This window comes from Lissotriton helveticus, chromosome 2_1 (assembly GCF_964261635.1).
Source record: "Lissotriton helveticus chromosome 2_1, aLisHel1.1, whole genome shotgun sequence".
NCBI classification, from domain to species: domain Eukaryota; kingdom Metazoa; phylum Chordata; class Amphibia; order Caudata; family Salamandridae; genus Lissotriton; species Lissotriton helveticus.
Window position 1 is genome coordinate 71,212,860 of NC_136059.1, and position 14,104 is coordinate 71,226,963.

The following is a 14,104-nucleotide window of genomic DNA, read 5'->3' on the forward strand; positions in this document are numbered from 1 at the left end:
TGATGGTGGCTGCCGGCACTGGAGCAGACACCGAGGAAGGTAGCAGTCTCATCAGCACCTCCATTCCGGATCTACCAAGGGATCATTGGGGCCTATCTAGCACAGAGGGTGAACCCACCTGCGTGGGTAGAGTAGGGGCCCCTCTCGCGTCTGTAGAACACGAAGGTGCTCCAGAGCGGCCAGGCCGCCCATAAGTGAGGCGCATGACCTCAAAACTCAACTGGGCGGGGAAGCGCAGAGCAGACAAAGGTTCAGACCCAAACGACTTGCAGATGCTACCTCATCTTGTTGGATGACTGACAGACGTGTGGAAGGCGAAGAACGTTTAGACTTTCAAAATTTTGCGCTTGTGGGACTAAGATGACATTGTGTGATGAGGCACGTCGGGATGGGCTCCGTGAATGGTCCTGGGACCTCCCATTCGATCTGGGCCTTAAGGGGAGTCAACCGACGTCAGGCGGCAAGGAACTTGAGGGATAGCTCCCTCACACATCTTGAAGCCATGTCCTGACTTCCAGCATCACAAACACACCAAGAGGGGCTCAGCCACTGACATTTGCCTGCGACAGGTCACACATAGTTTGAAACCAGCCAGTTTCTTAGGTGACATCCTCACACCAGGAGAAAAATCTCAGAAAACGGGCAGTCAACACATGATTGAGGACAACATAAGAATGACCCTGTACCCGAGAAAAACAGGTACTATCATGTATAAATATTCTAGTACATCATATCTGAACAGAACATCACATTGATGAATAGCTTCCCAGATGAAAATAACAGATGAAAGTGTCTCGATTGTAGCCAGTATAATCTTTTTATTGAGCAAACACTTTAGCTTTAAAAAGCACCACACAATTGCTTGCCAACGCGTTTCATCCCTCATGGGACTTCTTCAGGGCTTGGCGAAAGTCTGTATCTGACGGTGATAGTAATGAAAATTCAATTCAAATTTAGAAGCAGCATCAAGGGCTCAGTGTATTGATGATTGGTTTCACATTGTAGGTGTAATGTCTTTATATGCCAATGACCCGAAACACGGAAGTCGGTATATATTGTCAGTTTAGTGTGGACCAATAGTTCGTAATGGTTTTTGTTTACAAACTATTGATCTAAACTAAACAGACAATATATAAACCTACAATGTGAAACCAATCATCAATACACTGAGCCCTCGATGCTACTTCTAAATTTGATCTGAATCGTCATTACTATCACCGGAAAATGTAGACTTTCGCCAAGCCCTGAAGAAGTCCCATGAGGGATGAAACGCGTTGGCAAGCAATTGCGTGGTGCTTTTTAAAGAATAAAGTGTTTTCTCAATAAAAGGATACTAGCTACAATCAAGAGAAACTTTCATCTGTTATTTTCATCTGGGAAGCTATTCATCAAGATGTTTTTCTGTTTAGATATGATGTACTAGGATATTTATACATGAGTATCTCGGGTGAGGGTCATTCTTATGTTGTTTACAGTGTTGGTTCTTAACCACCTTTTGGGATGTATGTGGGTCACATCCTAGACTCGATGCACCGAGGTATAGAGACTACTTAATAGGCTTTCACAAGGAGAGTAGTTTGGTGCTGGACTCTTAAGCTCGGACCCCTTTCTCTGTTTGTATACTAAAACATGACTGAGGGGTTGCTCAATCCGGATGAACGTTATCTGGTGCAGAAAGGAAAGAACGGACGTCAAGGCGCCTATAAAGGTACTGTGCACATCACTTCTGGCTCTGCTGAAGCCGAAGAAATGCAACCGAAGGGGTCTTAGGCGTACTGCTCGAAAATCTACTGGCTCCAGTCTGACACTTGGGGAGTTTCAAAGGTAAGAAGTCTGCTGCTAGAAGTCTCCATCAGATGTCAACATTCTCGACAAAGAGTAACAGGAGCCCTTCGTCGTCTAAGACTATGGTTTTGGTGCCGTTCGTTCTTTTCTCGACGTTGAGTAGTGTCTGAACCTAGGTCATGTGGACTTTGACAGATCTTTCCTCCTTTTCATGATGTTGTGTGACATAGGCAGATGCCCTTGACGCTGAACCAGAATGATGTAGAGTGGTGTCGATGACTCTAGATTGGACTCTAAATTTCCCAAAGTATGGTGAGTAATTGGGGAGGCAGACCACACACACACCTTGGGAAGCTCTGAAACCACCCTTTTTTCTGCAACTGGAAGGGCATTTTTGAAAAAGCACATGCATTTTGAGGCAAATTCCAAGTCAGGACATTGAATATGTGTGTGTCACTCGGCATAAGAGGTTAAAAAACAAAGTAAAAAAAAAAATTGGAGGTTTCACACCTCTGTGCTCTCAAGGTCCTGCTTTCATGAGCTGGAAAAAAATAACTTGCTCTTGCAGGCAAACTGGACGCACTACGGGTACAGAATCTTCAGGGATTCTTAAAGGGACAACAACCCTTTTCTCTCTTTACAATGAAAGCATAGCAGGCTGCACTTTCTTCTTCTTCATACAATTTGATCTTTCGGAGCAATAAAGCTGCAATACAGATTTCAAATTCATAGTCATGGTATTCTCCCAGAAAAAGAAATTAAGCCTGACAGGCTATCACTCGGTGTGATTTTCATCATAAAATCAGATAATTACGGAATTGAGTGTTTGTGGATGGTCCCTTGTATAGCCCCTACGACAACAAGATGTAAGGTCTACAGTCTACAAATTTGAAAGACTATATTAAAAGCATGTGAATTTAAAGAAGGCCCCACAGGTAGACATATTATTCAAAATTCTCCTTTGACATGGTATTATTCGAAAACAATTACAGTGGAGGATCTGATGCTTGAAAGACATTTCTTTTCTTGTGGTCTACAATTTACAATGCATCAAAGTTAAATCGTAAACTAGAGAAAACATTAACAGGTTGACATCAGTAAGTTTGCAAAGTGCTTTTATTAAGTATTGTGTATATTTGTGTCTTTGTCAACACAATCTTAAAAAAAATAATAAATAGAAGAACAATTACCACCTTTTCTTTCAAGCACACTGCAATGCATTTTTTAGGGAAATTGAAGGAAGCTAGTGTGACCAGCGATATGAAAGAAAGGAGCAAAGCCTAGGTCCAGGGCCACAAAATCTTTCATACAGAGAATGGTCATGAAGCTACATTAGGATAATTGAATGTCATGAATATTATCTTTATCCAACACTCGAAAAGTCAGATAACAATGGTGTACTGATGCTGGAGCTTGTAGAATGTAGATGGGTTGTTTTTAGTGGTTGTGTGGCCTTCCTCTTCCCCGACCACGGCCAGCCTGAGATGCGTCTACTGTGGATCTGGGATTCTTAATGGTTTCATCCACTGATAAAATAAGGCAGGCGGCCTCAGATGCGGCTGTTAAAGCATTAATTCGTACAATTGCTGGTTCCCAGACACATGCATCATAATTGTCTGCAATGTCTTCATTGTTGACATCAACTCCGTACCAAATGCCTCCCTGCAAGAAAAATCAAAATTAGACATTCATGTATTCACTACCATTTGTGTAGCTATATGGTATTTCCTAACTAATACAATTACACCAAATTGTTTGCGGCAAAAAAGCAATACTTTACAGTACAGTGCACAAAGTGGACCAGACCATTTAAATCTTTTTTTCCCCAGAAAAATATTTTAAAGATTAATATTACAAGATTAGTCTGATGGTGTGCATGTGCAGGACTGATGCCAACCTACTTTATACTACATGGGGTAATACTGGATCATGGGGAAAAACCAAATCATTAGGTAAGTAGTGCCATCTGAAGAGCACCACTTACATTATTTTTTTTCCTGGGGAGTAATTTGCTAGTTGGAAATATTCCTATGAACAATGAACTTCTAATAAAGTCGTATGTTAAACATAGTAATCTTCATGTCAACGTTCTCCCAAGTAAAGTGATGAGGAATAGGGCAAACACTGACGTCCCAGTAGAGACCTGAACTCATAAATGAGGGTTAATTGTTGTATCACACACACCTTCATTTATGAAAAAATACAGTTCATTGGTTGAGGAACTTATTACTAGAAATTAAGGACTGATAAATTACTATAGCTTGGCAGATGCTTTTAATTCAATTCAGTAGATATACGTGGTGCGTAAATCCACTAATAACTGGCAATAAAACAGATTTGATCCATGAATTAGATCCAGCAAAAACTAAACAATCACAAAGAAACAGTTAGTCTAAGAGCGTTTGTGTGCGCTTTAAAAGCTACTGAGTGGAGCTTTGTAGGTAGGAAGCTGGGGGCGCGATGAAACCTCTCTGCGGAGTTTGCATCTGGTTCTAAACGCCTACTGCACATGAAGGACTCAACGCTTGACTTCTCAGCTTCTGAGAGGAGATCGCAAAGGATGACAATCCACATACTCGGGCTTCTAGCTACCTCTTCTAGTGGTTTCCTTCACCACACCCCCATGTGAATCTAAGCCCTATTTCTGATGTTAGGCTGATGTAATCTTTGAAGAGCACATTCACCCTGAAGGATTTTTAGTAATGTTGGAAGTTAGTCAGAATAGAATAAAGCAGACAACACAAGTCAGAAGCAGTCGTCAGTCTAACTGGATTGTGACCCATACAGAAATCTGAGATAATGGAGTAAAAGAATCACTTTGGTTCACACAAACAAACTTCTGCAACACTGGGTGTTTTCTTCACAGTGTTCTGCTGTCTTTTCAATTTTTTCCCATCACAGTGCCTTCACGTTTTGCGTAGTGTTTTTCTTGTAGAGAAAAAACTGCTACAGATCCTCACATGGTCTGTATATTTTTTCTCCCAGCCTCGCATTCTGTCAAGGATGGTGAATTTTGCCAAATAATGTTACAATGAACTTTGAAGGCAGAAAAATATCAGGTAGTGGGGGAGGTTGGAAGGCATCAGGACCAAAGACAAGTGAGTCTCTCCAGGGAAGCCTTGGCTTCCCTGGAGAGACTCACTTTGTCTTCTTCCACTAAGGCCTACCACAGAGAGAGATCCAAGAAGAGAAAAATCAAGAAAAGACATAAATAAATAAATGTGTTTTATACTATCATTTATAGAGCGCATGAATCACCCCAACCGGGGTATCTCCACGCTGCAGCATCCTGAGGCAAACAAATGGGAAAGATCAGAACAATGAGGTTTTCAGCAGCTTCCTGAAAGATAGGTAGTTGGTACCGAGACGTAGGTGGATAGGCAGTTGGTTCTATATAGATGGAGCTAGATATGAGGAGGATTTACCCCCTAGTCATGCTTGTTTTATCGGGGGAATGCGGAGATCTTTGGACCCTGAGTGGAGGGTCCTAGATGGAGTATATTTGACCAACTTATCCGACATGTATCTTGATCCCATGTTGTTCAGGGCTTTGAACACCATGCAGCAAATCTTGAATTTTTTTCTTTTGTGAATGGGTAGCCGTGCAATTTCCTGAGTAGGGGAAGTGAGGCTGTTGGGCCGGGGGTGGAGGGGGCATTGGTCACTAAGAGCGCTGCCATGTTCTGAACTACCTGCAGTCTGTTTAAGGAAGATTCCTTGGCAGAAGTTAACAGAGCATTGCAGTAGTCCAGATGGCTTAAGACCAGTGCTTGTATCAGGGTTTTGCGTGTAGATAGTGGGAGTAGTGGGAAAACTTTGCGAAGAAGGCTGAGCACATGGTAACAGGTCCTGGTGGTGGATTTGGCATGCTCTTCCAGGCTCGGCTTCTGGTTTATTTGGACCCCTAGGTTCTTCACCACTTGTTTTGGGGATGGGACCGGGCCTAGATCTGGCCACCAGTTCGGTGGTCACCTAGTGACTGCTTCTTTGAATGTATGTATTCATTTAAACAGTCTAAAATGTGAAAAATCTTGACTGCACCCAGTTACTTTCCGCTATGGTAATCAGGTTCTTTTCCCTAAACTGGAAAAATCTCGAAGACACCTGGATCAGTCGATACGTTATTAAATACAGACTATAAAATCTAATGAAAATCTTGTCTTCATGAATAGCCAATGTTATCCACAGGCTAATAGATATTAATCAACTTGTTTTAGCTCAGGATGGCTTTTGGATGCAAACTTACGCTAGAAGAAATTATGCATGTGCAGGGACCAGTATGCAACCATTAGCAGCGTGTTTGTGTTTAGAAGCAGAAATATCGCGAAAAGATCCCCCTTCCTGCATCCCTCTTTCTAAGCCACCCACTAGGCCGGAGACCGGGCAATTACCCTCCACGGACCATGATCAGCCAAACCCACTCAACCCTTTGAACGTCCCGGACTCACAGGTCAATGGCCCTCCCACCCTCTCACTTTTACCAAACTCTCTATCCATGCATCCTGGAACACGCAAGTCCTCAATGACCAACTCCCCCCTCTGGAACTTCGCAATACCGCCTTAGACCTCTCTGGCACACATAGAGGCCCCTCCTCTCCGCCAGATCTCCCCACACAACCTCTGACCATCATCCAGCATTCAGATCTGGTGGCGCGCCTGGAAAATAAATATATATATATATATATATATATATATATATATATATATATATATATATATATATTTTTATATTCACTGAAAAAACCATAGGTTATAGACCATATATAGTTAGGAATTAGCATTTAGAAAACCTTATTTTACTCACACAAAACCATTGAAATTCCATATATAGTTAGTTGCACTAACTATATATCGCGCACCCGCAATCCACTGCTGATGATGTCACATATTACATCATTCATGACATGGTCAGTGACATCACTGATGACATCACTGATGACATCTCAAATGACATCACTGATGACATCATGACACACCAATACCAGTTACTACATACACACTCACTGATTCCTACGTCTACACACACATTCACTCATTCACCCATACAATCACTCATACATACAGTCACTCATTATTACAACACTATCATATGCACTCATACACCTATGCAGACAGTCACACACTGCCACTCATCCATGGAGTTACTCACACACCAAGTCAGTCCTGTAAAGAATCAATCACACTTCCATTTCTTCATCTATACAGTTAAACACAGAACACCATACTTCAGTGACATCACTGATGACATCTCAAATGACATCACTGATGACATCATGACACACCAATACCAGTTACTACATACGCACTCACTGATTCGTACGTCTACACACACATTCACTCATTCACCCATACAATTACTCATACATACAGTCAGTTATTATTAGAACACTATCATATGCACTCATACACCTAGTCAGTCCTGTGAAGAATCAATCACACTTCGATTTCCTCATCTACAGTTAAACACAGAACACCATACTTTTCACACATTTACTAACACATACTTACTCTTATACAATCACTGATACAAGTACACATTGATATGCACAGAGTCACACACCTCCCAGCCAGCCACACACACACTCAGTCTTCCATACATCCACTCATTCTTCAATATGTAAAACGTATTTAAACTTTACAAAAACACACAGACACTAGATGATGTCATCAGTGATGTCATCAGTGATGTCATCAGTGATGTCACTGACCATGTCATGAATGATGTAATATGTGACATCATCAGCAGTGGATTGCGGGTGCGCGATATATAGTTAGTGCAACTAACTATATATGGAATTTCAATGGTTTTCTGTGAGTAAAATAAGGTTTTCTAAATGCTAATTCCTAACTATATATGGTCTATAACCTATGGTTTTTTCAGTGAATTTTCAAGGTTTTGTAAATGCTAATTCCTAACTATATATGGTCTATAACCTATGGTTTTTTCTGTGAATTTCATTGGTTTTTTAACAGCTAATATCTGTAGCTGTAAAATGTATTCTTCTTTAAATCCAAAAATATATTTTATATGTTTATGAATAATTTTTTTTTTAATATTTTTTTTTCTTCGTTCCCGCTTCGCGAATCGGGAAGCTTCCCGTTAGCTGACCTTGATGCCGCGAAATAAACCGCGAGCCGGTAAACGTTTCTTTACCGCAAGTGCCGCGTTAGAAAACAACATCGTGACGCCTCCCGTCCGCATGACGTTTCACGTTGTCGCGTGATAAGTCATATGACGTGCTACGTTAGCGAACTGGTACGCGAAGCGAGTCGCAAAGCGCAGGTTTCTGGAAGCAAACCGGGAGGCCCTGCAAAGCGCTTAACGTAAACACAGCAAGTCATGTGACTTGGTAATAACACTTTTCATTGGTTCATTTCACTTTTGGTTACCTAATGATGTAAGACTAGGTCATATAATCTAAAATGAACACTTTTGATTGGTTGAGAACTCTTGTTTTTCCCAAATGATGAAAATCCCTCCTTCTTTCCTCACTCTGACTTTCATCATTGTGAGAGAAAGACCCTTTGTGATCACTGAGCAATGGCTTCTTTAGTAGCTTCAGCTGGTGCTTCCCCACCACCTCCACCACATCCAAGGAAGAGTGGACCACCTGCTCAAGTTATAATTCAACAAGAAGAAGAAGAAGAGGAACAGGACGACGAGCACGAAGAGAGGCAGTTTTTGCCTGAGCAGCCAAGGACGTCTCACCGGAAAGAAAACTTCATTTGGCAATTTTTTTAAATTGCCAAAGGTCAGAAAAAAGTAAATGCAAGATACGTAACTTGCCTTATATGTCAAGATAGACTGTCCAGAGGAACCGAGAAAAAATACAGTTTCGGAAACTACACAATGCATCGCCATATGACTAGGTGGCATCCTAACAACTACAGTGCTGCACAGTTTCGGAACGACCTAGATAATCTCCCTATTATGGCCAGAAGATCTGTTGTACCGGAAGTAACGGGACCAGAGGGCAGGGAGATGGTGCCAAATATACAAATGAAATTTGGTGAAGTAAAACACACCTGCGTATTTTGCGATGGATTCATTTCCTACGGAGAAAAAAGCATCACTCTGATCAACAGAGCTATTGACTATCATATGCAAGTTTGTACGAAACGCCCAAAATAATAAATACTTCTTTTTTTGTTTTGTTGCTCCTGTTGAGCCCTTTACAATGAATCGTTTTCATTGCCCCCTCCAAGAAAAACCCAAAAAAATATTAAACTTCAGAAAAATTCAAAAAAAGTAAAAAAATGTTCAGAAAAATAATAAAATATAAAACAACAAAAACAATAAAAAAAAAGTTCTTTTCAGAACTACCTCCCCGTTATTAAAAAATTGGTACAATATTTGGAACTGTGCCAACCTCTATTTCTCTTAGTTCGCTTCCTAGTTCGCTCGCCGGTAGGCGAACTAGAAGCGAACCAAAAACAGTAAGTATAAGGGAAGGAAACAGACACTTATGTTAAAAGAAAGACAGCTATAGGGGAGTAAACTAGAGATACTATTACCCGTAATCCACTGCTGATGATGTCACATATTACATCATTCATGACATGCTCAGTGACATCATCAGCAGAGGATTGCGGGTTTTTTGGCAACGTGCCTTATCCACGGTTTAATAACGCTGCCTTTTGCTTTATATAAGTTTTCAAATTGTATGAAATATATACCAATAGGTCGTTATGAACCTTTAGGTAGTGCTTTTCTTCATGAGGTCTGGTCGCTTCCATACACATACAGATGTTTCAAAGATGATCAAGAAGTTTATCTGAATGGAGAGGAATGCACTGAGACGCCAGATCATTCACTAATGTGTAGGCACATACAGTTACACGGTTCATGCAACAAACACCGACCAAATATGGCTTGCGTGTTGCAAGGCACGCCAGTTCCTGCTATCATCCCCACGTTCAAGTTGTTGGAAAATGGTAGTTATTTGATGCTCAATAATGAAGATTGTTCTGAGTTAATTGAAAAGGGTCTGCACCTCTGTACGGGTGTTCGCTATGTGAAGCACGAAAGTTTCACGGGCCGAACTCAAGGCCACCTCTCTCTGAGACAAAAGAGCTCTTATTCTTGCCATGCCGTTGAAATCTGTCCCAAGGTTGGTATTTGTGGCCAGATTGAAAACTCCCTATGTTCATGTGTGGGAGGAAATAGAACATTTCTGCAGCAAATAACCCGTTCACTTACTGTTACGATAAAAGGAATACTTTTAATTCAGATTTGCCTTTCAATTTCAGCAAGATGGGTCCGACTATCTTTAACGCATCCTCCACAAAGACCCTGGCGCACTTTTTTAAAGTTGTTACCAGTGGTCTCGTGACTTCATTTGAGAAAATCTTTGGAGTCATCCCTGCTTCCTTTCATTCTATTTTCTCCACTCTGGTTCGTGGATTGGCATTTTTACTTGCATTACCAGCGGACGCTCTTGTGCTTTTTTACATTTTTAAATATGGATGTCCCTCCTATGCAACCTCCCACCCTGCAGCTGCTGACACTGTTCCGCAATCGCATGCTAGAATATTATGGCACAATGCCGTTGGCGATATTAAGCACGGCATATGGATTATCTTTTCGATTCTCCTACTTCACCTGTGTCCAGCCTGTATTTCACTGCCTGACCTGTGATTTCGATTGGGCCATTGATTTGTGTCTCTGCGGACCGGTTTCTCCTGACGTCGACTTTAATCAGCTGATGACTCCTATCATTACTCACGAGTTGGTTTGTCCTGGCGAAAGGATTATGGCTGTGGCATTGATGCATGGACTACTTGGTCCCTGGAATTTACTGGCGGCAGCACAGTCTTTCTTGGAACAGAGCTTTCTTGAAAACCCACCGAGCTGTCCTCTGATGGTGATAGAGGATCCGGTGCTGGGAGAGCACGTATGTTCTTTTCCGCTTTTAAATTGGATGGCTGAACTGTTTTCGGATGAAGACGGTGACTTCCTATTGGAGGCTGTTGCAGCTTATTTTGCATACACAGTTATGTCATAGACCTTTTTCATGTTTGATATGCTGAGTACTAGCATTTCATTGACAATTCATTGACTTATTTGTCAAGTTTTTATTATTTACCTTGCCTATTGGCTTAAGACTCGATAAAGTACTTGGCTGTTTTATTTTTCTTTAGCATTAAATTTTCCTAGTTTTTAATGCTTTACCTTGCGGACCGTCCACATATAAACTTGCAATCTGCTCTCATGAGATGGCACTTCTATTATCTTATTCAGTTCGTTTCCGGATCATGGGGAGGTGTCATCTAGGTCCTGGATATCTTTACACCGTGTAAAGTTAGCATGGGCTCATTACCGGTTTAAACGCCATTTTTCCTTTTTTGCAACTTCTGCACACGACACTTAGTTGTTGCTTTAGCTTTCCACCTAGTAGTTCATCGTGGTTTACATGAGAATAATATGTTATTGCTCTACTATCTGCTTTGCTTGTTAAACTATATCTGTACAGCGAGTGCTAAAGTTTCAAGAACAACACGATACACAATTGTTATGAGGTCTGATCTCCACGACTTCATACTCATAACATAAGTGCAACTTCTGCCAATTCTGGGCATGAGGCGGGTTTTATATTGCTTTGCCGAACACACATACACAACAGTTGATGCGGTTCACATGAAGAGAGAGCTGGTGTATGCTGATGTGATTCCTTCAAATCTAAGACACTAAAGTATGGGCACGCCCTAAACCAACACAAAGAGACCTTCTTAGCAAATAATATAATATGTGTATTAGGGAGGGTGAGATATAAGCAGCCGCGGGCCGTGGAGGGAGTTACGGTGAGGCAGGGAGGCGGGGAGGGGGAGAAGCAGGGTGGAGCCCTCTCTACCTTGCCCCTCCCCCTCCCCGCCTCCCTGCCCCACCGTAACTCCCTCCACGGCTGCTTATAAGTGTTGCTAACTCTTATTCATTTACAGCATGTTAACATACTGTCACCATTCGCTTTTTATGTACTAGTAACTATGCTGGTAATTTTGCTACTGATAATATGTGTACTTGTATTCTCCACCCTGCTTCTCCCCCTCCCCGCCTCCCTGCCTCACCGTAACTCCCTCCACGGCCCGCGGCTGCTTATAAGTGTTGCTAACTCTTATTCATTTACAGCATGTTAACATACTATCACCATTCGCTTTTTATGTACTAGTAACTATGCTGGTAATTTTGCTACTGATAATATGTGTACTTCTATTATCTAAGATACTACGCCTGAGAAGACGGCATTAGTAAATAAACATTTCAAATACACATGTGTTCTTCTTAACTCCATGTTCTGGTTTCTAAGAAATATATAACGACCGACTGTTCATGAGTTCCACGTATCCTGAGGTACTATAAGTTCATATTCTGGATTGTCTAAACATTGAGAGTTTGTTATATCCAATGTGACACTGTACCTAGCTTGCTAAGGAGTTTTTGATTACTAACGTGAGTTTTGGGACACCCTAATTCGCCGAGGTTCCAATCCTCTGTCCACAGTTCTGTGTGAGAACAGAAACCCTGCGACAAGGGCACCCCCGACCCTTGCTGGAGCTTCATTACACTTGCGATACAACTCCAGCAATGCGCCACCTTTACGGCACAGATACATCACGCATCTGTGCTGTTTTTGCCCCATGATGCGCCGCATTGTAAATGCAGCACACCATAGGTGACGGAACAGCGGCACAGAATGACTAACACATCCCTGGTGATGCGCCAGTCATCATAAATGTATCCCTATGCTTCTTATCTTGTTAGAGATGAACCGCCATATGTATCATCAAAGTTTTTTGCATTTCCTAAATAGCGAACTTTAAGGAATAAATAGCGATTCTTTACCATTCCTAGTTTGCGATGAGCTATTTGCTAATTACAAATTACCCATTCATTTCCTTCATTTCCATAGGGCGGTTGGACTCACTTTTAGCTCGAACGGCTGAATGGATTTCCACGAAACTTGGCAAAATTGTAGGGACTGGTAGCCCGATGTGCCTTTGCTATGTCTCAAGATATATGCTCCAGTGGTTTTTACGAAAATTAACTTTGAAAAATATATATTGGGCTACATTGGCCTATATATATGTTGGAGCCCAAATGTAGCCCAATGAAGCCCAATGTAGCCCAAAGATGGCCGCCAGACGCACAAAAAAACAAATGTAGCCCAAATATCAGCCAGATGTAGCCCAACTATAGCCCAGTGACAGAATGACCAATCAGCTTCGCAAACCTCCGTTACGCGAAGCGGAGCGCTGTTACAGATATATATCTTTTTTTGAACGTTAATTTCTCAAAATCCACTGGAGCACATATATTGAGACCTAGCAAAGGCACATCGGGCTACCAGTCCCTAATATTTTGCCAAGTTTCGTGCAAATCCATTCAGCCGTTCGATTATTATTATTATTATTTTTTTTTGCCCCGCGGGGCCCTTTTAAAACCTCCACATCAAACCTAGGGGGTCAGCGAGGATCTACTATGCCCCCTTATAGTTATTTCCCCCTTTGTTTTGACCTCCTCTTGTCTCTCGATCCTACCGAGAGACAAGATGGCGGCCGCTACGGACTTTTTGGAATGTTGACAGACGCCGGAGAACCAATCAGCTTCGCTTCACAAAGCTCCGTTGCGCGTAAAGTACGCGTCCTGGGACGCTGCCAGGTCCGCTGTTACAGATATATATCTTTTTTTAAACGTTAATTTCTCAAAATCCACTGGAGCACATATATTGAGACCTACAAAAGGCACATCGGGCTACCAGTCCCTACAATTTTGCCAAGTTTCGTGCAAATCCATTCAGCCGTTCGGGCTAAAAGTGAGGCCAACCGCCCTATGGAAAACTCAATGTTAAAAACACGTTTTGGGACCCCCCTTTTTTCTCGGCCCCCCCTTGACGAACCCCCCCCAAATTTTCAAGGGCTGCTCAGAAACAAAATGTGCCATTTTCCTGAAAATTTCAGCCAATTCCGTCCACAAACGCCAAAGTTATTAGACATAGAATTTTCAAAAATCCCATAGAGAAAAAATCCTAACTATATATACCTACTGGCGACCGCCAGTAGGAGATATATATATATACATATATATATATATATACATATACATATATATACATATACATATATATACATATATATATATATATACATATACATACATATATATATACATATACATATATATATATATATACATATATATACATATACATATATATACATATACATATATACATATATACATATATACATATATACATATATATATATATATATATATATATATATATATATATATATATATATATATATCCAGTTGCACATT

General features: G+C 41.3%; 1 protein-coding gene across 1 annotated transcript in view; it reads right to left on the reverse strand.

Moving 5' to 3' along the window:
* Positions 1-2,883: 2,883 nt before the first annotated feature.
* The window catches only part of CCT7 (chaperonin containing TCP1 subunit 7), a 127,212-nt gene continuing 115,991 nt past the window's right edge, over positions 2,884-14,104 (reverse strand). Inside the window, exon 12 of the mRNA XM_078674481.1 lies at positions 2,884-3,447. Coding sequence (XP_078530607.1) covers positions 3,223-3,447 — 225 coding nt within the window. The 3' untranslated portion in view covers positions 2,884-3,222. The remainder of the gene's footprint in view (positions 3,448-14,104) is intronic.